Genomic DNA, 25121 nt, shown 5'->3' on the forward strand with positions numbered 1-25121 from the left:
TCATAATGTAATTTGACACCGTTGGCTTTTCATATTTTCAGTGTAATTTTTCCATTTTGTAAATTCATGCTGCGGGCCGTATGTTTGACATCCCTGGTCAAAATGGTTAATTTTGGTTTACAGTGTGTAAAATGTAGTGTAAAATGTTTGCCTAATTAAATGAACATTAATATGCCTCCACACCGATAGGGGGCAGAAGACTTAGCAGACTTGTGCTGCCAAATCTTACCAACGGAGAAGACTCAGAGGCGCTTTAGTTTTATTGACTGTGAGGAGTAACTTTTACACATAACAAAGTGTTGGGTATGTGATATTAACGAAAACCTATGAATATTTAACTGGGCCTGTTTTCGCTCATAATTGAAGGAAAGAGTCGAGACACAAATACGTGTTCCTGCTTCTCCGTCTTCAGGTCCAACTCTGTTTCCGCTGTTATGGTGTCAACATGGCGTCTAAGGAAACTATCAACAACCCGCGAACTCACGTCGAGTCTGTTGTCAACCGCTGGCTGGTGGATTACTATCTGTCTCTGGCAATAGAGTTCTTTAAAAATGAGCAATACTCGGACTTTTGTGCCGTCAGAGATGTGCTTCAACGTAAGTACCGGACCCCTTCACAGTCCCCCTTTTGCCGCCAAGCTGCAGGTACATTTGCTTAAGGTAACTTAGCGTCGTCGAATTAGCTTTAAATATCCATCAGAACTGTTGGGATTTTACTGGTATCTGATGTAAAATAGTTGTAATTAGAGGGAAAGCTGTGTTTAAGTGCAGATACACTAGGATGTATGATTTAGATCAACACGTTAGTATATACATTCACTCTGCTTATCTTGTTCGTATGCTGTTACTTTGCAAATTCCAACCAAGTATAGAGAACCCTGATGCATTATAAATGTGTTAACCTCTCTGATGTTTTTTCGTGCTTACAGATGTCTTGGTCCGTCCGGTGGAGCACTCTGATACTATGCAAACAAAGATTGTAGTATTACATTTTCTCTCCATGATAAATCAAGGGGACAGACTTGGTGAGCATGTGTACAATACTGCTTTTACTGTTTCTCTTTATGTCTTCAAATGAGTAGAATAACATCAAGAAAGTTAGTGTTTCATGGAACAAATGTGAATTGTAAGTCAATACAGACTTGTCAACGAAGAGTTTAGTACAAATATGAAGAGGGAATGTTTATTTAATAGACAGTAAACTGTCCACTTGTGAAGTCACATAGCTGTTTTCATATGTGTATCCATTACAATTTAACCCTATGTTGAATCCTTGCCTGTAGATCTGTCATTTGAGGCTGAGCGGAAACTTACTCCACTGGAATCTGCATTATTATTGCTCCAGAGTTTGAACCTGGAAGGTACAATGGCACAATCAGATTTTGAGAATGTGTGCACATTACTGAAAGAAACGGTAACTGTATTTTTATTTCTTTTATGTTTTATTGCACTACACTGTTCCTGCTTTGTAAAAGCTACCAACTTTCACTCACGCTGTGGTGTTCTTCTGACTGTAGATCGTTGGGCTTTTGATTAAGAATGGCGAGTTTGACAAAGCAGAAGAGGTGCTGAACAAACACTTTCCCAAATCCATGGTCGGGAAGGTGAGGCCAGCTGCCAAAACAGCAGTTCACACAAAAAAAAACTTCAAACATTCTAAATTACCCAAACATTCACACTGAATATGAAGATTTCCTGAAGGAGTAGCTTTACTTCTAAATATTACACATATTCCTGAAAAGAAAATGTAAAGTTTATACTGACATACAGTATATTGTTCCAAATACCCTTAACTTTTGTATTATTCATCATTATACTCAGATGTTTTTGTTTCTTTTGTCTTTGTAGAAAGCAATATTCATTGCTCTCATCAGTACAAAGTGTAAAACCCATGATATTATAGAGCAAATTGATTTTCATCAGTTCAGGATGGAGATGTTGAGCTTCTGCCAGAGACTCTGCCCTATCGCCGTTCCATTTCTTCACAAGGTAGAAATGGGAATGAACAGTCTGACAGTTTGGAAATGTGTTGTCTTATAGTTAAATAAATTTACTTTTACTTATGTCTGTACAGTAAAGTGAAACGAAACGTAATTGAGGCTCAGAAAACTGGATTTTATTGCACTCAGTTAATTTTTGACTGTTTTAAGTTGGCAATTTTTTATAGAGATTCCTAGAAAGCTTCCATTTATATGTCTTATTTTGTTCAACTAATGAACACATTTTTTTTTGTATACATGTATTCAGGCTGCATCGCAACTTATTGAAAAAAGACTTGCAGAGCCAGATGATGGTGCAGAACCTGAAAAGCAAAGTGAAGCTGAACCTAAACCTGTAACTGACCCATCCTCCTGCAAACAAGTCACCCCTGTCTTGCCAGTGACGTGGTAGGTCCTCTCCCTTCTTAGTTCAACTGATAAACCAGCATGAAAGGGATACTTTACAGCTAATTACACCATCACTAATTAGATTGAAGTCTTAGAATCATGAAGACATGTTTCTTCATTTGCAACACTATTCAAAAATGCATATCATTACTTAGTTACAGTTTGTTAATAGGGCTTAAGGGCAGGTATTTGTATTGTGTAAGTTTTCATTCCAGTTGATTCCTTTCCTTGTTGACTAAATCTCATATTTTCTTACCTCTAACCTTTAGTAAACACATGATTATCCAGCGGACCAGGCTAGAGGCGGCACACAAAGCTTTGGCTGCAGGGTCAAATGAGAGGACATTTACTGAGTTGGATAATGAAGTGAGAGCAGATGTCACCCCGTGCCTCTTACCTTCTGAAAAACTTGCCAACCAGGAATCAGGGCAGGAGGGGCCATTTCAGAGAGACTCCCAAAGCCCTCTAGAGGCTTCGCCAGCAGATGAACCTCCACAAACCAATGCTGTTCCTCCAACACAAGCAGAAACCCTCACAAACACAAATTTAGTACCGAGCAGCAGACTTTACACAGTGGCCCAACTGGTTGTTGAGCCAGACAGTCATGGGAGCTCACAGTGTACAACAGCCTCCCGGGAACTGGACACTGACCTTACAGAAGAAGAGCCAGCACAGTCACCTCCAGTGGCCCAGAAAAGTGTCCCATCAAGCCCACTGACCCAGAGTGAGGTCAGCAAACCTACACGGAAACGCCCGAGACGAGCCTCTAAAACTGGCAGCAGGTAAAGAAAAGCAGTGGTTTGAGAAAGCTCTGATTAGGTTGGACTTGAAAAGGAAAAATGCCACAGAATAAATGGAATAAAGTTTTGTCAAATTGCTGATAATAGATTGTAATACTTTTTTCTAGCAGTGAAATGGTTCAAAGGTAAAGTAAGCCATTTTAATCCGGCACACTTTCTTTAGCTAAATCAAACATAAACTAAGTGTCTTGGACTGATAGATGCAACAAGGATTATTTGATTTTTGGGGGATGGAGCTGAAGGTGGAGTGAAGGTAGAGATGCATTTTGACTGTTCAGGTCAAAGTCTTTCTCAGTAATGTCTTACTCCACCGTTAAACGTAACATAAAAGTAATGTATTGTACTGTACGGAATTTTTTGTTTGTTTTTTGACACGCAGAACCTCAACAAGTTTCACAGAGTCGTCACAAGAGGATGAAGTCCCTCGTTCTTCAGCTGACAGCGAAGTTTATGTACAAAACACCAAAAGCTCAGTCTACAGGTATGTCTGAACGTGCAGTATCATCTCACATAAAGCTGCCATGTATAGTTTATTAGTTTATCATGTTAAGATAGAGTTGGCACCATGAGACTTACCCTTTTCTTGATGCAGAAAGTCCATCAGGTCAAGTGAGTCATCATCAGTCAGTGAAGAAGAACCCATGGAGTCTTCCTCCCATAAAATACGGGCCAGGGATCGTCCGAGCAAGCAAGTCCAACACCTGATTCACTTGATCCCAATATGCTTGTAAGAATTTAAGACATGTGACAAACCTGTATGTGCTTACACAGGGATCTCGGTGGCCTAATCGACATCTGCGACTCCGATTCGTCCAATCTGTCACCACTGAAGTCTGTCCCCAGAAACAGCTCCACTCCTCACAAAGTGACCGGTGAAGGCTCCGGTCCATCCTTTTCCAAATGGTTAGTAAAGACTAGACTAGCAACTGAGAATACTTTGATTTATCTGGTATATTTTCAATGAATTATTTCACTTTATATCTGACTGTGGTGAGAATTCAAAGGGTTTATTTTGTCATAACAAATTCTGAGACAAAAGGAGAGTAAATTTACAGTTGTTTGACTAAAAAAAGGCAAATCCTATTTTTGAGAGGGTGAAACCAAGGAATGTTTCTAACATTTCAAGCTGTAGTTCTGTTAGAATATAAATGATTTTTCTCAGAAGTTTTTTTTTTTTTTTTTTTTTTACAGGAAAGTGCTGATGAATACTGCAAGGGAAACTAAGGAAACATGGAGTGATGAAGAGTCACTTTGTGGTGTCAAGAGGAGCAATGGTAATACTTAATCATCTTTCTAACAGCCTGGTTCAGTCAATTTTTTTTTTTGTTTGACCTTGTGTTGTTACATGTCTTTATCACTCCCGAAGGGTCACACGATGAGAGCACCAATTCACATTCAGGCAGCAGGAAAAAGGTAACATACGCAATTAAACACTCAAGCGTATTTATCACCATGCAGTTGCATGGCCTCTGAAAAACGCTTTTTAATATGTGAACTGTAAGTGCAGTAAAATACTCATTAATGTGTTGCTATTGTTACAGATGTGGACTGAGACTGAGACACAGAAACTGAAAGAAGGGGTCAAAAAATTTGGAGAGGGCAACTGGAATAAGATTAAGTCATACTACAGTTTCAAAGACCGAACAAATGTCAATCTTAAGGACAGATGGAGAACTATGAAGAAGCTGAAAATGGTCTGAGTGTCCCGAGTTCCCAGAGGTCTAATGTCACAAGACTGGAACACTACTTTTTTTAACCTTCAGATTAGTCTTTGATCCTTTTTAATGATATGGTATTAAGAGTATGTATTGATTTTACAGGACAAATCCTTTTGGTCAGTACATTTCTTTGCCTCTTTTCCCATTTGGTTCATCATGTTTCATGTTTTAAGACATTGTGTAGTTAAGTTCATAATCTGCTCTTGTTCAATAAATTTTCCTGGGTCAGTTTGTACAAGAGTCGTCTCTGGGTGGTTATGGAAAAAAATGTCTAAGAATTTCACTACAGTTAAAAATAAGATATACAAAGAAAGCAAGGGTTTATTTGAAAAATCACAGGACATGTACAACAAAGAAGTCCTCTTCATTATGCAAAATTTAAAAGAAGGCCAGAGCATAGATATGTTGATGGTGGCTGCTGCATCAGGATGTGGATTGCTGTTAAGGGTTTCTGGTCTGTGCAGATCCATTTTTGCCAGTTAAATGTACGAGCACTGTACCCTTCGGCCAACTACTTAACAGGATCACAATCCGCTGTATGTGATTTTACAAGTGAACAGACTGTTCTAAATGACTATGCATTCAGACAATCTCAGTGTCCTTTGGGGCACAGACACTGCTTCACAAGGGAAAAAAACAGTCCAGTTTTTGATGCTTCTTTATGTCAGTGTATCCTCACTCCTAATAAACTCTCCCACATCTGCTTGGTGGAACACAACGATAGCCATAGGGTCCACTCGCCGACACTCCTGGGTTGACTTTGCTGCTACTCCAAATCCCTAAGAAATAAAACAATATGGTCAAAACCTCCCACAGAAGAAAAATAAAATTGATTTGTATCATCTGTGATAAACTGGTGTAGCAGTATTAAGAGTAAGGTCTTTACTTTCACACCTCATACAGTGTTGCAGTTCAAATAAATATACAACAGGAGGGTAAAAACTAAATGTAGAAACACTTGTATACAACTGGCTACTTTCTGGGTTGTCTTTACTACATTAGCTGAGAACAACAAAGCTGTTAAAAACAGTTTAATCCACACAGCATCATGACAGTAAGACTTACAAGGGGAACATCAGCCATGGAGTAGACCACAACACCCTGGTACTGGTTGGTGTTCTCTGTGATTCTCCCAAGTCCAGATTTAAGCACATGGTTTCCGTAGAGGAAAGACTGCTCTGCTCCAGGTTTCACCCACACTTTAAACTGATAGAACAAGAGATTTCTAAGTTATTCATTCATGCATAGGGGTATATTTTGTACGATATCAAAATTGTGCGGCCCAGTACATCACTGGTTTCATTTTCCTTATTACACAAATTGCTCATGCACTGCCACATCATCGCATAGCTAAAACCGTTTTTTTTTTGTTGTTGTTTTTTTAACTCCAATAGGTAGCAAATTAAAATATTGTACACTGCTAGAAAATATATATTGTATCATATAGAGACAACATCTTTTGGTTCTGCATACCCTACGTAATAACAGAACTTTATGACACAAAAATGACATCCACAATGACTCTTCTGAGACACTGAACATAGTAACAATCACCATGAACCAGGACTCGCCCGAGTCAAGATTTTGGTTTTGGAGCAGAACCAATGTATAGGTTTCATATGTAAAGTATCTATCCTGGTCAGCCCAATTGAAATATTTTAACAAATAATGTAAACAGGAAATCAAGTATTGAGTATCCAAAGCCTGACACACTTGACAGCACCTGACTCCAATAATGCAGATTCTAGTATGTAAACTGATAGAAATAACTGAATCATAAGAGTGTTACAGTATTAGCCTCATACAGCAGGGTTTGGAGCCTTTACAGACTTGGTGTTAGTTCATCCAAGGATGGGATGAACTATGGAATGGAACACGAAAACACAATTAAGATGCAGTCACCTTTGCATAGGGTGCCAGGAAATCTAGAGCTGTAATGTGAAGGCGAAACTTCTGGGTCTTTGTGAACTTTCCAAAACAGGTTCCCACCGACACAAGCTTGTCCCGAGAAATATTTGTGGCCAACTTCAGAATTTTTTCACTGGGGATAAAATATGACAGTCAGTTATTAATTGTGTTTAAAAGAAAGAATAATATAACAAATTTCATTGAATTACATTACAATTATTAAAACACTAAAGGGGTAAATGTTCCAATGAAGCTTTCTATTTTGCTGATATCAATTCATTAAAAGATGGGGAAACATTTGTCATTTTATGTAACTTCAGAAGTAAATTTAAAAAAAGACCTAATTCAGGCTCTGGTGACAAAATTGTGGACAACCCAGACCCATTTATATTCCTATCAGTGCATAGGGTGGACCAACTGCAGTTTGTAACTTGTGGTCTACATTGCATATTAGTGATTTTTGGTGCTTTTGCTATAAAATCAAACTTCCAATCCTGATTTTCAATGAGGAACTTCCATGAAACACTGACAATAATGAATGATGACTACTGTTAATGTTTACACTACCTGGGTTAAACAGATATTTTAAGTCTTTTCAGTCCTATTACATAGAAAACACTGCTTTGAAATGTAATAGGACAAGTGATTAACAATACATTTCTTAGAGTTTTACAGAGTCAGGGCTAATGACCATACTGACACGAACATAATGTTGTGGATAATTCAATTACTGTATTATTGATTGTTGTGGTACAATGCTAAAATTAGGGCAATAGTATAAGTTAATTGCTGTACAAAGTTAATAAAAAAAGGTGTAAAAGGACTGAGGGGTAGGATTAAATAAGTTTATACTTCTTCCTACTCCTTTTCGACCATGCAAAATTCAGACTTGTATGTGCTTGAAGATAGATTCTGTCCATTTAAATGTTATTTGTTTATGTCTTCATTTGCTTTGTTTTGTTTTATTTTCTTTGCATGTTCGAAATAAAAAAATAAAATAAATAATCTACCTGTTTTCAGAAGTATCATTACTAACACTGTTAAGAAGAAAGTTGTCCAGGTTTACCTCATGTAGTACACACGGTCATTATGGAGCCTGAAACAGTAAGTACCATCAGGTCGATCCACTAAAAGTTTGATGTTTTCACCAATGCTGGAAGGGAAAGAAGACATGATGGAACCCATACCGCATTAAACCATCGAGCATGTTTATCCTTTCAGTGTCATTTATACGTATTCGTGTTAGCTACCGTTCTATCCAGTCCACTTACTATTTAGACAGCTTCTCAAACATCGTTTTCGTCTCCTCGTCTGTCAGCGGGCGCATCTTGAATATTTAGAAAAATATTGTAAATCTAACCACAATGTTCAATCCCTCATGAAAATCCTGAAAACGTGGGTCAACACGGAAGCGGTCACAAATGGGACCGGAAGTTGAGTGACGTATTCATGGAGCGCAGTTCCTGGTTTTTGCATTCTTTAGCTTTCTGTCGAACGTACGTTTTCTCCCCGACAAACCGGACGACATCAGGTAAGCTATTTCTCCTCAATTTTGAATTATGATCGGAAACACACTAATCACATAGTATGCAAACCGCTATGTAAACATGATTTTGCTTAACATTTCATTTTTGTTGAGCGGTGAAGTCCCACTTTCGAAAACGGTGTAAGTTAGCCCGGTTAGCTAGCTGTCAGTGAAAAAAACACCGAGCTGCCGCTATTGGCATGCTAGTTTATGTCAGCTAGAGAGCTAAGCTAAATGTGTTAGCATCTAAAAATGCTAATCCTGGTTTGCTGCAGGCAGTGACCTGACTCTGCTCAGTCAATGCATTTCATTAATTAACAGTTGAAACACTGACATCCGAACATTAATCGAAATGAATCGCACGCATTTCTGACTTGATTTCGGACTGTGCGTGTGAAGAGACGATTTTTGCCGCAGCGGTGCGAAGTTACATAACGTCCATTTGTTTGTAAATACTGATTACCTCCGTGTAATCCGAGATCAGAGGTAGAGTATCCAATCCTGTAAAGATTTCAGTAGTCATTAAGGTCAACATTAAACAACGTCTAATTTTTGGCACCTAATTTTAGATTCACCTGTGTTGAGTTCACAGTTCAATGTCATCTGCAGGAAATGTATCATGTCAGCGCTGTTTGCAGTTGGCCCAAGATGTAGACCTTCTGTCCCTTCCTGCCTTTCAGCAATAATGACCGAAAATAGCTTGATCAGTTTTTATTAACCTTCTATTCACATACCACAGCAAAGCCCATGCAACGGGTTGATATTTTTTTCCTTTTTAATGTCAGCCTGCTCTTTGCATTTCCCTGCTACTGTTGAGCACTCCCTTCATCCCTAACAATTTATGTAGCACTGTTCTTACAAACACGACCCAAGGTCCTTAACATAACAAAACGAGAACAATAGATAGATTGACAATAAATACAGAAATGGACAATAATTATTACAATTTTGTTAAAACAATGCAGTGTTGAAAGTAGATGAAATACAGATGTTTGTGAAGGACATAACAATGATCAGTATTCAAGTACAAGATTGTGGTCTGCAATATTGCCCTGAAGAAAAAGCATGATTTAAAGATATTTAACTTCTCTTTTAAAGCAAATATGGGTATGTTATCAAACTCTTCTGTCATCTTGTGTTCCCTTTTTGTTGACCTTATGTCACTAATGTCAAAAAGTCTTTCCAATGAAGTAAGATCAGTGCTCTTAATCTAACACTGACGTTCACTACCAGAGATTCCCCATAAATGACAAACAAATGACCATAATGACGTGGATGACTAATGTTTTTTTTTAAAAAGTGAGTGCTCAGGAACTAAGCGACATGTATACAGACGCTGACGCATGTTTGTTTGTTTTTTTTTTTTTAATTTTCTTTGAACCGTATGGATTATACACAAGTTCTGTAAACTGAAATGTTGACATGTGAATTTAGAAATACGTGTATTAAATTACAGTGATCCTCATTAGAGATGTAACTATACCTGGTTAGGTGTGACTCACAGATGCTGTAACTGAAGGTTCAGGCATGCTAAACAAAGTCTGCTTAAGCCAACCAGCATCAACCACAGATCTTATAGAAAAACAAAGTGTCGACATAATGGCTGATTATGATGTAACTGCTATTTTCAAATGTCTACATGAGATTAAGAATTTTTTTGCATGCAACTTTCCAGTGTCCACAGGTGTGAGCGGCTCTGTGTTGGAAGAGCACTGTTTGTGCCCACAGCATACCCCCCCAAAAAAACAGTAGTGGGTGTTTGCCATCAGCTTCCGGTGTGTGTTTGCAGCTCTGGTAACAGTGAACAGGAAGACAGACAGAGAGACGTCTAAGTTGAGAGAGGAAACTGCTGTGGCTTCGTCTGCCTCAGAATGACTGAGTTCTGGGTTTGTTTCAGCTGCTGCATTGCAGAGCAGCCACAGCCTGTGAGTATGAAGTGAACCTGGAAGACGCAATATTTTGTTTGGTTTATATTCTAGAGGTCTTGTTTCAAAAGGGTGTGTAAAAGGGTGTGGAAGACAAATAGTATCAACGTAATGTGGTTTATGTCGTCACCTAACCAAAATATCTTTCATTTTGGATTTGTTAAACCTGATGACAATAAATATATTCTGTTTGCCATTGATTATTGAAGCAGTCCTCAGTTAACCTGATTTCTAATACTGCACTTATTTTTATTCATTGTGGAGGACACTGAACAAGGCACTGTTGTGCCTCTTTTTAGTTACCCAGTCTGTATCCTCACAGATAAGATAAAGTAGACTTCTCACTTTCAGCTTCACAGCACATAGTTATTATATAAATGAAGTTTCAGAAAAAACAAACTTGTGAAACGTCTTGAATCTTGATGTACTTTTTAACTGATATATATTCTTAATTTTCAGAAACGGCGGCGACGAATCGACCGCTCAATGATTGGGGAGCCAACAAACTTTGTTCACACCACACATGTAGGCTCAGGTGACATGGGCCTAGCATCAGTAAGTTTTTGTTTTCTCTGCAGAATGTGTAACCACCAAAAATATATGGTTTTAAGTCATTAACCAAATAAACTCCTGTGCTTGTAGGTGGACCTTGTTCAAGCCCAAATGAAATCGAAAGGGGGCTACGCACACGGAGGGTCTGAAGGTTCGCAGTTGTAACGAGGTAACACATTTTCATCCTTTTGTGGAAATGACTGATATTCAAGTACAGGCATTTCAGTTTCTCGCAGCTGCACAAGCTAAGCTTAGACCTGTTATACACCAAAGCCAAAGGCCGTGGTATTAAGACAAAGCAGAACACAAATGTATTCAGTACTAAAACTGCAGTGTAATATTCAAGGATTCAATGGTACACAAAATCCACAGTTTGGTATTTTACTTTGGAGTCAATCTGTCCTGACCTGTTTTCTCTCAAGTATAAAACAAAACAGCAATGAACGATAAAGAAATGCAAGATATTCATAATTTACTTAAATTAACTAATAGGCGGTGTGCATTTCAGCTTTGTAGGTGGCAAAGATCACTCTCTTTTCCATGAGGACGTTATCACTATATTTCACTATTTTCATTGTCTGATCTAGAGCAGATGTGAGAGTCATGGATATGACAAACAATCTCGTGTCCCTTTTCTTTTTCACTCTTTTAGGGTACATAAGAAGCATGGGATACCTTGAACTTGTCACTTTTCTTAGAAATTAAATTTATGATGAAATATTGATGGCCGTTAGTTAAACCAAGCAAACAACAACATAGGAATGCAGCGAAGTAGCTGCCACACAGGTGAGATGAGATAAGTGTGTTCAGGTGTCATTGGATTAAACTGGGCCCTTAGTGCTTATTGATTTTGTCCACCATAAACACAGAAGTCACAGAATCAGGCTGCAAGAAAGTTCTTTAAAACATGAAAATTGAATGAATACTTTATATGTTTAATCTTATTAGTGCGACAACTGCATGAATTTAAAGGCTAATACTCAATGTTCCTAGTGGGTTCAAGCTTTATAATTTTTGATCTAGGAATGCCAGTATGTGGACATAAATAGACCTCGGAGAGTGAATTTTTAGCTCATGCAGCGTACTGAAATGAAATTACACACCAAACCAATAGTCTCATACTGAAACACTTCACTGTTAAGATATTTACTTACCCTTACCCTAGAAATATTACAAAGATATTTCCAAAGAAATGGAGGTTCCTCTGTCTTCTTTTTTGTCACACATTGCATAAATGACTGGTTCTAATTAATATCATCAGAACTCATAGTCATGATCATATATATTACAAAAAGGTTTTAATTAGGCTTATGAGAACTCATAGTTATTCATGAGGGGAAAAAAGCAGCATAGAAAAAGGAAGACTCTCCAGCTGACACGTCCAACTTCCTGACTTCAGCCCACACATACCATGTCATAACAGATGGCAGCAAATTAAACAACGCTGCTGCAGAATCAGTCAGTGTCTGAAAGATCTGGTGAAATGTCCACATCTTTGTACAGGGGAATTCAGTCAATTGCATTTAAATGTGGTCTTTAATTTGATTAGCTTTGTTATTTTGAAAACCCACTTAGTATTCCTTGTGACAATAACTGAGCTGTCAGTAAGATGATTGTTTCCTGTTCTTTTTTTAACATTTGCCTGTCAAGGACAGTGTGTCCTCCCTAATTTGGCTTTCCACTGGCCTCAGGCCTGTGGTTAAATGTTAATGTTGCTCTGCCTTGTTTGTAAGCCCTCATTGGATGTTGCTATGGTCATTTGCATGTGTTGTTTTTTTGGGTTTTATTGTGTTTAGCCTTTAAATAGCAGACATATTTGAGAAGTCATTAAAGGATCAGACTCAGCAGCTTGGATCCCACAGTCAGAAAAAAATATTTCAATGATGTCTTAACTGATGAACTCACTGACCTCTGACCTCAGGTCTGAAAAGCAACTGCATGTGCCACTGCAGATCCTAACATGTTCCACTTCTTTTCTCCACAGCCCTTCACAGTCTTGTGGATACTACTGTTGTTGTTAAGAGGAAACATTTTCAAAAAGCAGTTCTGTCTGTAATGGACACAGGACCAAAAGATGAAACTACTGCTTTTCCATAATGTTGTATATATTTTTATTTTCCATTCTTTTTTTTTTTTTTTTTTTTAATGAAAGCACTGCTGTCCATTTGCTGCCATACTGTTGCACTGTAAAGAGTAACTGTTAAAAGTAGATAAGAGGGTTTAGAAAGCTCATAATCTCAGTCAGATGTATGCTTGTGTGTATGCATGAGGAAAATGTTTTCAAAATTATTTGCTGTTGTAGCCCATTTGGATGCCTGTATTTATTATCTGATACCATAAACGGACCTCATGGTGGCTGGGCCACGCTGGAGATTTGGAACATTCTGTTTCCTTCTTTATTCTCAGAGGTTTATCAAAGAACAGGTAGAGGTAGCAAGGCAAAAAAACAGTATGTTCATTGTTTTATTCTGAGAAATAGTCATGATTCTCTGAGTTGCTTTCAGGGTTGAAGATTGCTGTTTTGTAATAAACTTGAAATGAGTAGAGTACACTGGACCATACATTGTACACTCACACTTGCTTAGAATTTTCGCATTGATTTCAACATTTTTTTATACTCATTTAGATGAACCATATAGAATTTTAATAAACTATGAACTTCCTAATCTGCCTTCTGAAGTTATGTTCATTATTTTCTTTTCACAAATATTAAGCCAAGAGGTTACACAAAGATTAGTATTTTTTTTTATACTTTTTATTCCTTTCCACACCTGTTTTCCACTGTAGAGCATCAAATAATGTTACCTCTTACTGTTTTAGCTGAAACGGATTAAGATGAAGAGACAATTTAGTTCCTCTGGAGTTTTTGTAGTTTTATGGTCTTTTAAAAAGTGAAATAATGAGCTGCCTGCCAGGCCTCATAAAGCTGACAAATGTTAGGAAATTACAACATGATTCAACATAATCTGACCCGCCTCTGTTGCAATGTTTGTGATAAAGTTGCTTCGGTGTTTAAGGATGTTTCATGTGGATTCATTTTCTTGTGTTTATCATCACAAAAGATTAGCTTCTTCCCATTGTGAATATTAAACCTGGTTGTCTTCAATTTACTTGTTTTTCTGTTTGTGCCAAAGTAAACCTCAGATATGTTCAAGCAGCTACAATGTTTTCAGTAATTTAACAAAACTGTTTCCCCCTGGGAGCGAAGATTGAACAGTTGACAGCCATTACTAATTTCTTAGGAGGCCACAATTAAGTTTGTGATCTCTGTTTTTATCCACTTCAAGACTGCAGAAACTTGGCTGGCTGGGACATTTTTATTCCGTGTTTTCTTTGGGTATTTGACTTACAGATGTGTAATTTATATCTTAACCAAACCAGGTTCCATTAAAAAGGCCTTAATCAGCTCTTTGCATTTGTTGGCACAGTAGCTGAGCAGTATTAATGTTTAATACTTGGCCTCTCCTGCTTTGTGCTGATCACAAAGCAGGACAAAGCTGATCATTATTACATACCGTGATCTCTAATAGAGCTTAAATGTATTCCGCAGACCAGCAGGCCTTGGTCTCATAATGTTTCCTCTATGTATTGTACATCCTACTTCTGAATGTGTCTTTAACAACGTGTTTGTACTGTAAAGTAATGCAAAAGTCCATGTGTAGTTTGATGTCACATGATTTAAACTGTCAGTAGTTAGAATAAAATCTTTGGTGCTAGTATTAGTCCGCACAGTAGATTACACTTAGAGCAGCTAGATGAATATTCATTTTCCAAAATCAGACTTTTTTTTTTTTGTGATAAGAGGCTTTGTGCCAAGTTAGGATTATTAAAAATTATCTTTTGTAGAGTTACCAGCAGTAACTGAGCTGTGTCATTTGTCAGGAATGAAGACACACAAACCATTTGATCATGTTATTGAATCACGCATCCTGGAAACTCCTGGAAACTGTTCACAGATGAGTTTAATCAAGTCATTCATCAGACTTCACATTTGTGTAAACTGGATTTTTGCAACATGTTGTAATGTTTGAAGACCTACTGCAATCGCATGTGTAACCAGCAGGCTGTGCAAGTGGACCACTTGAATGTGATTAGAAGTTGTTTCCTTTGTTTGGCTAAAAATCTGTCTGCAATTTTCCAAATAAACACTGACGACTCAGTCATTTGTGCAGATGTTCATCCAACTGTATCATCTTTTAACCTCAAACCAAAAGTTCTGTTGTGTGTGTTTGAACTTTTTCTGAAATCCTGTAACTACCTGTATCAACCTCTCTTTGATAACAATGAATCAAATCTATATATATTACATAACTGACACATGAGTACAAAACTCCCAGGTAAATAAACACTGCTGTACCTTCAGGTGTGCCAGTCTTAGGGCTTCTGTCCCACTGGATTGCCATTTGGTACTTAACAGGAATAAAGCTGTTATTACTGTTATGATTTCCACCAATGTTTCTTCTGTTGTGACAAATCCAAATAGCTGTCATACAAATACGTTTGTTATATCTGAGAGCCCTGAGGTGTTTATAGACTTAATAAAGTTGACATATCTTTAAATAATTGTACTGTTAAGCAAGCAAGCAAAGTTTATTTATATAGCACCTTTCACAGACAAGAGAAGTCACAAAGTGCTTCACAAAAGAACAATAAAATACAAATGGAGAACAGGTACAGTTACAATCACAAAAAGGTATAAATTAAAATAAACACGATGGTCATAGAACAACCCTTAATCTACTGTAGTTAGAATGGCTGGAGAAACAAGTGGGGAGCCTAACAGAGGAGGGTGTAAGTCATTAAAGTTAAGGATGAAACCTGATAATATTTAAGACAGAAGTAAAGGTAGAGATATGAGAAGTCATAAAAAGTTAAGATGAAATTAAACAACTACTAAGAATATTTAAGATACATATTAAAGAACTTAAAAATAATAACACAAGGAAAAAAAGGTGTCACATATCCTTTGGAAATGCAATACAAAATAAATGCCCAGTATGTTCCAATTTTGATGACGTGTATCTTTTTATTTCTATTATTTGAAAAAGCATCCTCTAAGTGAACATCACATTCACAGCAGTACAGTCCAGAGCAACATTTGTACACAGCTGACCCTGCTCTTGGTTATAGAGTGATACAATCAAGTCAACTCACAATACTTGAAAAATGGAATTATAACCACTTGCTGTAATAACCCTTATGCAAAATGGATTAAATAAATTGAAAAGCGAATACATATAACGTATGCTGATATCTTTTAAACACAGCTGAGCTTAGGGTTCTATTTTTTTTTTTTTTTTTTCTTTTTGCAAAATCAACATTACAACAAACACAACACACAAATGAAGCTAAATAGGTTACATATACATCAGATGCATATACAGACAGTTTTACATTTCAGAAATGCAGGGAAATGAGAAATTGACACATATCTGTTGCCCCAGAAAAGCATAACACATTTGTCGTGGGTAACTTTAAAATCTAGAGAAATAAAAAACATAAAATAGAAAGTACATATATACAGACAGGACGTAGAATGTAGTCCAGGTGTGTCTGTTTTAACATGTCTGTGTACTGCTCTTTATTTACTTCAGAAATAGGTGACCTTGCTCTGAAACGAAATGGGATCTGTAGCTCGGTGAGTACTTTGTACTTGGTGTGAGCTTGGTTTGATTTCAGTGGAAGGCAGTGAACCGAAGTGATGATGACAAAGGCTTGGCTTGGAACAGGATCTTCATCACGGTATCAGCAGAAGCAGATGACTGACGGAGACTGACAGAGCAGTATTCCCCGTCTCTTATTTCCCCTTTCTGTGCTCAGCTCAGCAGATGATCAGACGCAGGAAACCATGAGTAACAACAGTTTGTTGCTCTTTGGTGTTCAGCTGTGGTGTTATTGTTGCAGATGCATGGACCAGTCAGAGAGTTCCTTGATGTGGTGTGGAAATAGATCATTAAAGTTTTCTGTGTGCAGGGAGTAAGGGTTTTCTTCACCTGTACCTGAGGAACACAAGCAACACACATGGAAACAAACCAATCAGAACTTTCAGAGTTTGACATAATTTCATGAACTTTTAACCCGTAAAGACCCAAACAGCCACTAGCAACCAAAACCATCTACTGATCTAAAATGTTTATTAATTTCTGAACCACTAAACTTATTAATACGTTAAAATAATTGGTGTAAAATACAGTTATTCATCTTTTCACGATCATCAGATATGACCCATTTGGACGTTCAGAGACCCCATAGTTACCATGGCAACACCGTCATCTTCTATAACATTGATTCACCTGTAAAACCCATGGAGTTGCATCAATGACAGTGGATGTAGATGCTTGTTTTTAGATTGTTATTGATATCTTTGTAAAAAGGTCACTTTTTCCTCAGCTCTCTCTGTTTTTGATATAATAACTCTCAAATGAGCTTTTATGAACATCTACATGATCAGTGAATTACATATAGGAAAATACATGATTAACATTAACACATGAAAAACACAAAATACAGAGGATAAAATTATATATATATAAATGGTGATAAATCACTTGAAAAAAGTTAAAATAAAGAAAAATGAATTTAGAAAGTGCAACAAAAGTAGTTGTGGGTCTTTATGGGTTAAAACAAGTCCTTCAGCTATTTTTATTCGATATGTTATTAGGATCTTGGTCAGTTACAAGCTATTTTCTCGATTGCATTTTCTCCATAAATTATGAAAATGAAAATTTATCGTCAAATTTTAACTCTTGGAATAAAAAGGGTAACAGCTCAATGACACACACATACATGAAAATAACAAAATAATGTTGTAGCCTACAGTGCCAGTGGTCCCAGAATGTGTGCATCCTCCATCCTCTCTGCTCGTCTGTCTGGTTCCAGTGTTCAGCGTTGCTCAAGTGGTCCATTAACTATAAAAGACAAAAAAAACCTCCATCTACCAGTGATCTGAGAACCAAAATTCATTCACAAGATGAATGCAGCAACATTAACTGAATTTGTTTAAAAAGTCGTTCAAAAAGCTGCAAATGATGTCGTAGGATGCATTTTGTTTAGAAGACCATTCCATTTCCTTTGTTCCTCTCATTTGTGGACATTGTGTCTTTCTGTTGCTTTTGTCTTTCTGTTGCTTTTAAACTCTTATTTATGAAAGAATGTGCAAAATGAATCAACCCAGAAAAAAGAAAAGTACTTGATTGTGGCCTTAGGTCAATTATTAAACAAACAGCCCTAAAAACCAGTGGGTCTTTTTTGTCTGATACCTTAAAGACAGCCTCGTTCTGCTCCTGTTCCTCAGGTTTGGCCTCCCACATCCCTGCAGATGAAGACAATAGTGTGTTACATCCTTGAGTGTTGCAGGGACACATCTACAAAGCCAACCAATAATCCTCTTACCATGATTATGAGTGCTACTAAATGCATCTTCTGCAGGGGTTTCCACCTTGTGTGATGTGTCTAAAGTGGGCCGTGTTGTTGTGGGTTGCCATGTGTGTGTAGTGTATGCATCATCGTGTGTACGTGCTGTTAAACTGCTCTGTCTTTCCTGGGGTCTGCTCAACAGCCTCAGCCCTGCGAGAAGAGAGTCACAGGAAATGAGGTTTGTCTGAGATCATAAATATGTTTGCTTTCAGATTATTCTATTTTTCATGTCTTACCTCTCCTGCGTCTCTGTGTTTGTGTGCTGGGCATCATCCTGTACACCCTGTATGCATTGCTGCCTCTTTTTCTGCTGTGCTCCCGTAGTTCACACACATCAGGCAAAGAATTCAAGGCACAGCGGAAGTTTGCCTTCCATGTCTTGGGGTCTGGCTTGTCCTTGCCTGGTTGATACCGCCCTGAAATATATGTACATGAATACGGATCAACAGTGGTGGAGTGTAACAAAGTAAAAGTACTTTGTTACTGTACTTCAGTACATTTTTTATGTATCTGTTCTTTACATAAGTAAATTTCTGGAGGGGTATTTTTTACTTTTACTTCACAACATTTTAGAACAGGTATCTGTAATTTTTACTCCACTACTTTTTGAACTGTGTTTGCATTACACACTACTTTTGTTTTCTTCTTCTTTTGTAAATTGATTGTTTTACCATATGAAGAAAGCACTGTGCAATTGTACACATCACCGTAATCAAGCTGTAGAGGTACAGCTGGACTGATCTTCTCTCCCAAAAGGGTGCGATTCAATTAAAAAAAAAAAAAATCAACTCCTTTTGAAGTTGAATCACAAATACTGGTAATATTCAGACTTAGAAATGTCTGGCCTTCACCCTTGATGAGTTTACACTATGGGTTTTTGTCTGTAATGAAATTCACAAAACAAAAGAGTTAACTTATTAGATTTAGACAAACACACTGAGGATAAAAATTACAAATGGAGTAGATCTTTTAGTTATTATTTGACTAAAATCAAAGCATTTTTACCTCGTTTTAAGTCTACAGGGTGGGGAAGCAAAATTTACAATATTTTGAGGCAGGGATTGAAAGACAGTGTATGACTAATTAGTTTATTGAAAGTCATGAGAATTTATTTGCCACAAGAAAATTTACATAATAGAAAATGTTTTTATTCTATGTGTCCTCCTTCTTTCTCAATAACTGCCTTCACACGCTTCCTGAAACTTGCGCAAGTGTTCCTCAGATATTCGGGTGACAGCTTCTCCCATTCTTCTTTAATAGTATCTTCCAGACTTTCTCGTAATAGTTTTGCTCATAGTCATTCTCTTCTTTCCATTATAAACAGTCTTTATGGACACTCCAACTATTTTTGAAATCTCCTTTGGTGTGACGAGTGCATTCAGCAAATCACACACTCTTTGATGTTTGCTTTCCTGATTACTCATATGGGCAAAAGTTTCTGAAAAGGTATGGATAATAGTGTTAGGTATGATTATGACATCAATATATGTTTGGTTTCAAAATAATTGACGTAGTGCCTGCTGAGAAAAAACAACTAAATGTTCATTGTAAATTTTGCTTCCCCACCCTGTACATTATTACAATGCTTAGGAAAAAATTGCTCATTAACTTAATAGCTTTTCTAATTATTTGAAAGTGAATGTGAAAAAAAGTGTAAAAGGTTCATACTGAATTTTCATCAAACAATGAACCCGTCTGCTTCTGCTCATGTACATACAGGCTGTGAATTGTCAGGTAAATTATATCAGCCCATGTCTGTGTGGACCACACTTCAACAATTCAATCAAATGTAAGCAGTAGAGATGTGGATTTAAAAACACTGTAAATTCTTTGAGTGATTATGTCAAGAGTCAGAATCTAAAATACATCCTGGGTATGACGTCTCAAATGTCTTTTCAACCCATAAAGACCTGATGCTACTTTTGTGCCAATTCCCAAATGAATTTTCCCCTTTATTTAACCTTTCTAATGTGATTTATCACCATTAATTGTAATATTATCCTCTTTATTTTGTCTTTTTCCAGTAAAAATCAAGTATTTTCCAATATTTAATTCACTGATCAGGTAGATGTCCCAAAGGTTAGCTTAAAGTTGAGGGTTATTGTATCAAAAACAAAGAAAACTGAAGAAAAAGTGACTTTTTCAGCAAAGATATCAATAACTGAATATAAAAACAAGCATCTACAACCACTGTCATTGATCCAACTCCACGGCTTTTACTGATGAATCAATGTAGAAGATGACAGTGTTTCCATGGTAACTACAGAGCCTCTGAATGTCCAAATGGGTCATATCTGAAGAGCATCAAAAGATGACAAACTGCATTTTACACCAATATTGTACATGCATTGATAGGATTAATGGTTCAGAAGTTGTTAAATATTTCAGATCAGTAGATGCTTTTGGTCACCAGTGGATATTTGGGTCTTTATGGGTTAAGCAAGAATACATGAAGTTATTGTTCACTACTGATCACAACTCTATTAACTCTTTATTTAGCTTACCAGTAAACCTTAGTATTAGTTATTTTAGAATCATAATAATGATGTATAGTCAAAACAATGAAATAGAGAAATCCTCAAGCTGCTTCTAGTTTTTCTGTTCTCCACAGGACATCTAAAAAACTGACAAGATAGATTTTAGTCACAACAGTGACTGGAGTCATTGTGATTTGATCTTCTGACCTGATTGCCAACAGCTAAATGAACAAGTGGAGTGGAAGGAACATTGACCCAGTTCTTAATACAACGAACAAATTTTACCCTCTACCACACACTTGTATTTCATTTTCATTTGATGTTCTTTAGCTTTTATTATAGCATGGATTTACCATGGACATGTATCATAGCTGAACCCAGACCTGACCAACTGATGCAACCCCAGATAATAACACTGGCTAACACTGCATAATACAGGCTTGAACTACAGGCCCTAGGCATGATGGGTATTCACTTCATCCATCTCTTGTCACCCTGGTGTGTCCATCACTCTGGAACAGGATCAATCTGGACTCATCAGACCATATGACCTTTTTCCACTGAAATACAAGACAACTATAATCTCTCTACCAAACTGATGGTTCTTTAAGAAATGAGAAACTACTCACTACATCAATGTAATAACCTAATAATGTCAACTCTAAAATTTTTCTATGTTTTAAGGTGATAAAGTCAAATTTTATTATGAAAATGTTTACATTTACAAACAATCCTTTCACAAAAAATGCAAATAATCTGAATAACAACAAAAAATTTCTTAAGAAAATATGTGCAATTTTAACAATATGACGTCTCAGCTTATCATCGACACATGCATTACAATTTACAGATCAAAGTGGATCTGCAAATACCAAAAACATTTAATAACAGGCATCATATTGTTAAAATTGCACTTATATCTCTTAAGCCAATACATATTTGTTCCAGTAATTCATATTTTTTGTTGAAGAATAGTTTGTAAATGTAAACATTTTCATATAATTTTACTTTGTTACACTAAAACAAAGAGAAGAATTTGGTTTTACTGGCCTGATTCACTTGAGATACAAATGAACTATATGTGGCCCCTGAACTAAAAGGAGTTTGATACCTTTGGCTCTCAATATCTTTACTATAATTTTTGCATTTCACAAATTCCTCCACAATGGGCTGGATTGGACCGTTTATGGGCTGTATGTTTGACACCCCTGGGTTGGGTGTTAAGAACGTGTTGCAGCTGAAACAAATTAATCACTGCAGAAATTATCCAATGAAAGGAACAACTGAGCTATTTGCTCAGTTAAATCTAGATGGCGCCTTTTCCAATGTTTCAACCAGCTGATAGAGCATCCGTGTACTTATGACTTCAACCAGTCCTGTCCTTCCTCTGAATATTTACTCACTTCAATACTAAAATCAGTGATGCTTAAAAAGGCTCTATGGATCACTGATAGTAGATATGACATGATATTAACAAAAGGACGATGGACTCTGATATCAGCAGTTACTGTATATATCACACATCCCAGTCTCCCACGGTCTAATCAGTTACAGCTGATTAATGAAGCTTTGTGTGCTGTGTGGTTTTACACCTGAATGATTCAGCTGAGTTTGTTACAGTATATATTCTTCTTACAGTCAATATTTTTTCCTGTTACTTGTAAAATATCATAAATATGGGGTTGAATTTTGCAATGTATAGATTCTACACAATCTACTTTTACATGTTCACAGTTTTTTGTCCTTTGACCGAAATATGATATATCATCCAAAGCAACTGAACTGTACTTTTCCCATGATGTTAAACAGATAAAGTCACAAAGCATGACTTTCCCAACACTGGGAGCTTGGGTTAGGTTTCACTTTTGGACATGTGTCTTTGTAAGGATTAGAGTTTTAGACCATGGGACAGAACACATTTTGTCCAGTTCTTGCTTTAGGCAAGATATTTCAAGAAAGTTACTTCTAAATTATAATGTCTAAGGCACAAAATTACACTTTTATCCTCATGATTCTGGCAACACAAATGTGTGTTTGTGCAAATAATATTTATGTTTTAAAAGCATACTGTTCATGTGTTTGCATTCTCATATCAGGTGAACATCATCCTCCTGGGAAAATTTGCAGGTCCATATAACATAAATCTTAACAGTGGAGTATATTTCTGAAACTTAAAAGGATTTCGGGTTTTATCAAGTCTTTACAGATAGAACATAATTAAATTTCTATGCTGGTTGTTTGAGCTTGCAGTGCACTTTCCTGTACTGAGCTACAATGGCAGGAATGTGGTTGTTCGAGAAAGACTTTAACAGTGAAACGAAGACTGCCTTTCACTGGAATCACTTATCACAGAAAATGGATCTGCAGTGAATGATCACTCTGTTGGTGTGATTTGTAGAATGTGAATCCCAGCTTCCACCATGTACACACAGACTGAGGTGTGACAGCAGAAAAGAATCATTTGCAGCACTGAGGTCTATTCTTTGGAATTAGGATTGCGCATTTCTTTTTTCATTAACCATACAATCTAGGAAATGTAATACTATTAATTACTTTTTAAAAGGTGTTTAGATTTGCAATTTTAATTCTTAGAAGAATTGAGCCAAAGATGCCACAGTTATCAGGCAATTTGAATTAAAAAAAACAAACAAAATAACTTTTTAAAACAAAATGTCCTTTTCTGAAATATCTCAATAGATAAAAACACAGTAGGGGTTGGCAATTTTTTACTATTATTGTTGATCAGCTGTGGAAAAGAAATGTGATTTAGTGACCATATTTTTAAAATTAGCTTTCCTGCAAATTGTCATTTTATCCTAAAATCCAAGTATGTCTAGTGAAAACAATACATCAAATATTCAATGAAGTGAAAAATGAATGCTGTATAGATGTTATATTCTGTATATGTATTTGTCAAATCAAACTGAATATACTTTATTGCACCCAAGGGGAAATTTGTCTTGGGCATTGTGTTTAACATCTGCACAACAACGTGTGTAATATGTGCAGACAACACTTATTACACATAGACATAAAAACAGACACTGAACCACGTTAGAGGAACAAATGCAACATATTATACACTGGATTGTTGCACCTGTCCCAACAATGTAAAAAAATATGATAGACTGAAAACAACTGTCATTATTTGATGCTATAAAATATTAACATTAAGTAGTAATATTGATTTCAAAATATTGCCTGGCCAGTTCTGATGTGCATTCTGGATTTTGTATGAATCATCACTCATGAGTTGCTCTGTTTACCAGTGATAATGAGTTATAGTAACACATGGTTGCAGTCAAAAGGCCTTTAGATTCATTATCATTAATAATAGATGAAAAGTAGTGCATATGTGATTTTGTGTATTTGTATAGCGCTCTTACCAGTATGCATGGCCCAACTTCTGAAGAGGGTAGCATCCCGGTCAATACTCCAGCCATGACGGGCAGCATGTTTCCATGGGATTTGAAAGATTTGTGCTGACTATGAACAAAATCACAACATAATACAGATGGAAAGTTCATATTTTGTCGAGATTGTCCTCATTCTTGATACAGTGATTTAATCCCCAGTAATATTTTTTACACTAGTGTGTGTGTATGTGTGCTTGTCTACCTGGTCCAGCCAGCTGACTCCTGGATACTTTCCTGAGTGAATCTGCTCCTCCAGCCATGGCCTCAGCCTCAGCCGGCCTTGTTGCTGCTGCATGTTGTGGTCCAAACCTCAGGTGTGTAGAAATGGGAAGAGTGTGTGGATGAGTCACAGGTAGCCTTAACAGTAACAGAAGATTTGTAAGGAGCTCAGGTTAAGTCATGGGTTATTCTGGGACACGCTTCCTCCCCCACTTCATTCTTCCAATCAATAACATTACACTTATGACCATCCACTCTTCCTCCAATAACATTTCTCACTGCTTAAGTGGCTTCTCGAATTACAGGAAATGCTGTATAAACTGAATGTTGTTTCCTTCATGAGTGAGACTGGGGAAACTGAAGGAACTTTTAATGTTCTTCCTGTACTTCCACTTACTCCGCACATTGCTGTGAATTTCACCACTTTTCTTCAAATTCATTTGAATTAAAAATGTAAAGCATATTCAGTACTTCATAGTGTTTTTGGCATTCTAACATGGGCAACCTGTTGATTTAAGGTCTGGATTAAAATAGGTCACAGACAAATGTCAAATGTTTAATACATCACATTATTTACTAATAAAACTCAAAACTCACTCAGAGTGTGTATTTTTCACCCAATGTTACTATTATTGTGATAGTGTATGTACTTGTTTAAGACCACCAGGTGGAAACAGAGATCCTTTATGGGAGGAGTTAAAAAAAAAAAAAAAAGATACCCAAATTTGGTTTGCTTAACTGTGTGAACATGGAAATGTACAACATGTTTTGGGTTTTTT

General features: G+C 36.8%; 4 protein-coding genes across 5 annotated transcripts; 2 read left to right on the forward strand and 2 right to left on the reverse strand.

Annotated features, from left to right (window-relative positions):
* Positions 1 to 214: 214 nt before the first annotated feature.
* On the forward strand, positions 215 to 5139 carry terfa (telomeric repeat binding factor a). 2 transcript variants are annotated; one of them, XM_030124221.1, is made up of 14 exons: positions 218 to 303; positions 413 to 596; positions 929 to 1024; positions 1283 to 1413; positions 1517 to 1603; positions 1848 to 1988; positions 2247 to 2386; positions 2656 to 3168; positions 3566 to 3667; positions 3779 to 3874; positions 3958 to 4089; positions 4378 to 4460; positions 4553 to 4599; positions 4728 to 5139. In XM_030124221.1, the coding sequence occupies exons 2-14, from the start codon at positions 446 to 448 to the stop codon at positions 4884 to 4886; spliced, it is 1878 nt and encodes a 625-aa protein (XP_029980081.1). In that variant the 5' UTR covers positions 218 to 303; positions 413 to 445; the 3' UTR covers positions 4887 to 5139. The 2 variants fall into 2 exon arrangements, with proteins under 2 accessions (XP_029980071.1, XP_029980081.1); XM_030124211.1 differs by having other exon boundaries at positions 215 to 596.
* A 68-nt stretch (positions 5140 to 5207) lies between these two features.
* Positions 5208 to 8259, reverse strand: nip7 (NIP7 nucleolar pre-rRNA processing protein). The gene is made up of 5 exons (XM_030124304.1): positions 8084 to 8259; positions 7879 to 7965; positions 6807 to 6945; positions 5970 to 6110; positions 5208 to 5683 (listed from the first exon to the last, which is right to left on the reverse strand). Exons 1-5 carry the CDS (start codon positions 8137 to 8139, stop codon positions 5564 to 5566), a joined length of 543 nt encoding a protein of 180 aa, XP_029980164.1. The 5' UTR covers positions 8140 to 8259; the 3' UTR covers positions 5208 to 5563.
* On the forward strand, positions 8253 to 14985 carry cdc42se2 (CDC42 small effector 2). The gene is made up of 5 exons (XM_030124323.1): positions 8253 to 8343; positions 10013 to 10262; positions 10722 to 10817; positions 10905 to 10983; positions 12799 to 14985. Exons 2-4 carry the CDS (start codon positions 10209 to 10211, stop codon positions 10977 to 10979), a joined length of 225 nt encoding a protein of 74 aa, XP_029980183.1. The 5' UTR covers positions 8253 to 8343; positions 10013 to 10208; the 3' UTR covers positions 10980 to 10983; positions 12799 to 14985.
* A 411-nt stretch (positions 14986 to 15396) lies between these two features.
* On the reverse strand, positions 15397 to 24452 carry LOC115411979 (interferon regulatory factor 2-like). Its single transcript, XM_030124288.1, has 7 exons — positions 24326 to 24452; positions 24094 to 24193; positions 18467 to 18646; positions 18207 to 18380; positions 18074 to 18126; positions 17632 to 17722; positions 15397 to 16813 (listed from the first exon to the last, which is right to left on the reverse strand). Exons 1-7 carry the CDS (start codon positions 24416 to 24418, stop codon positions 16707 to 16709), a joined length of 798 nt encoding a protein of 265 aa, XP_029980148.1. The 5' UTR covers positions 24419 to 24452; the 3' UTR covers positions 15397 to 16706.
* Between the last annotated feature and the right edge of the window lie 669 nt (positions 24453 to 25121).

Source organism: Sphaeramia orbicularis, chromosome 3 (genome assembly GCF_902148855.1).
Source record: "Sphaeramia orbicularis chromosome 3, fSphaOr1.1, whole genome shotgun sequence".
NCBI classification, from domain to species: Eukaryota; Metazoa; Chordata; class Actinopteri; order Kurtiformes; family Apogonidae; genus Sphaeramia; species Sphaeramia orbicularis.

Excerpts from the sequence above, each read along its gene's own strand:
- terfa (XM_030124211.1), top strand. The coding sequence starts at position 446 with ATGGCGTCTAAGGAAACTATCAACAACCCGCGAACTCACGTCGAGTCT. Across the intron at positions 597-928 it reads CGTCAGAGATGTGCTTCAAC|ATGTCTTGGTCCGTCCGGTG; the intron begins GTAAGTACCGGA and ends TCGTGCTTACAG. Across the intron at positions 3,169-3,565 it reads GCCTCTAAAACTGGCAGCAG|AACCTCAACAAGTTTCACAG; the intron begins GTAAAGAAAAGC and ends TTTGACACGCAG.
- LOC115411979 (XM_030124288.1), bottom strand. The coding sequence starts at position 24,418 with ATGCAGCAGCAACAAGGCCGGCTGAGGCTGAGGCCATGGCTGGAGGAG. Across the intron at positions 18,647-24,093 it reads AAGTTGGGCCATGCATACTG|GGCGGTATCAACCAGGCAAG; the intron begins GTAAGAGCGCTA and ends CATATATTTCAG. Across the intron at positions 18,127-18,206 it reads TAGTAGCACTCATAATCATG|GGATGTGGGAGGCCAAACCT; the intron begins GTAAGAGGATTA and ends CTTCATCTGCAG.
- cdc42se2 (XM_030124323.1), top strand. The coding sequence starts at position 10,209 with ATGACTGAGTTCTGGGTTTGTTTCAGCTGCTGCATTGCAGAGCAGCCA. Across the intron at positions 10,263-10,721 it reads TTGCAGAGCAGCCACAGCCT|AAACGGCGGCGACGAATCGA; the intron begins GTGAGTATGAAG and ends CTTAATTTTCAG. Across the intron at positions 10,818-10,904 it reads GTGACATGGGCCTAGCATCA|GTGGACCTTGTTCAAGCCCA; the intron begins GTAAGTTTTTGT and ends CTGTGCTTGTAG.
- nip7 (XM_030124304.1), bottom strand. The coding sequence starts at position 8,139 with ATGCGCCCGCTGACAGACGAGGAGACGAAAACGATGTTTGAGAAGCTG. Across the intron at positions 7,966-8,083 it reads TTTGAGAAGCTGTCTAAATA|CATTGGTGAAAACATCAAAC; the intron begins GTAAGTGGACTG and ends TTTCCCTTCCAG. Across the intron at positions 6,946-7,878 it reads GACCGTGTGTACTACATGAG|TGAAAAAATTCTGAAGTTGG; the intron begins GTAAACCTGGAC and ends TTTTATCCCCAG.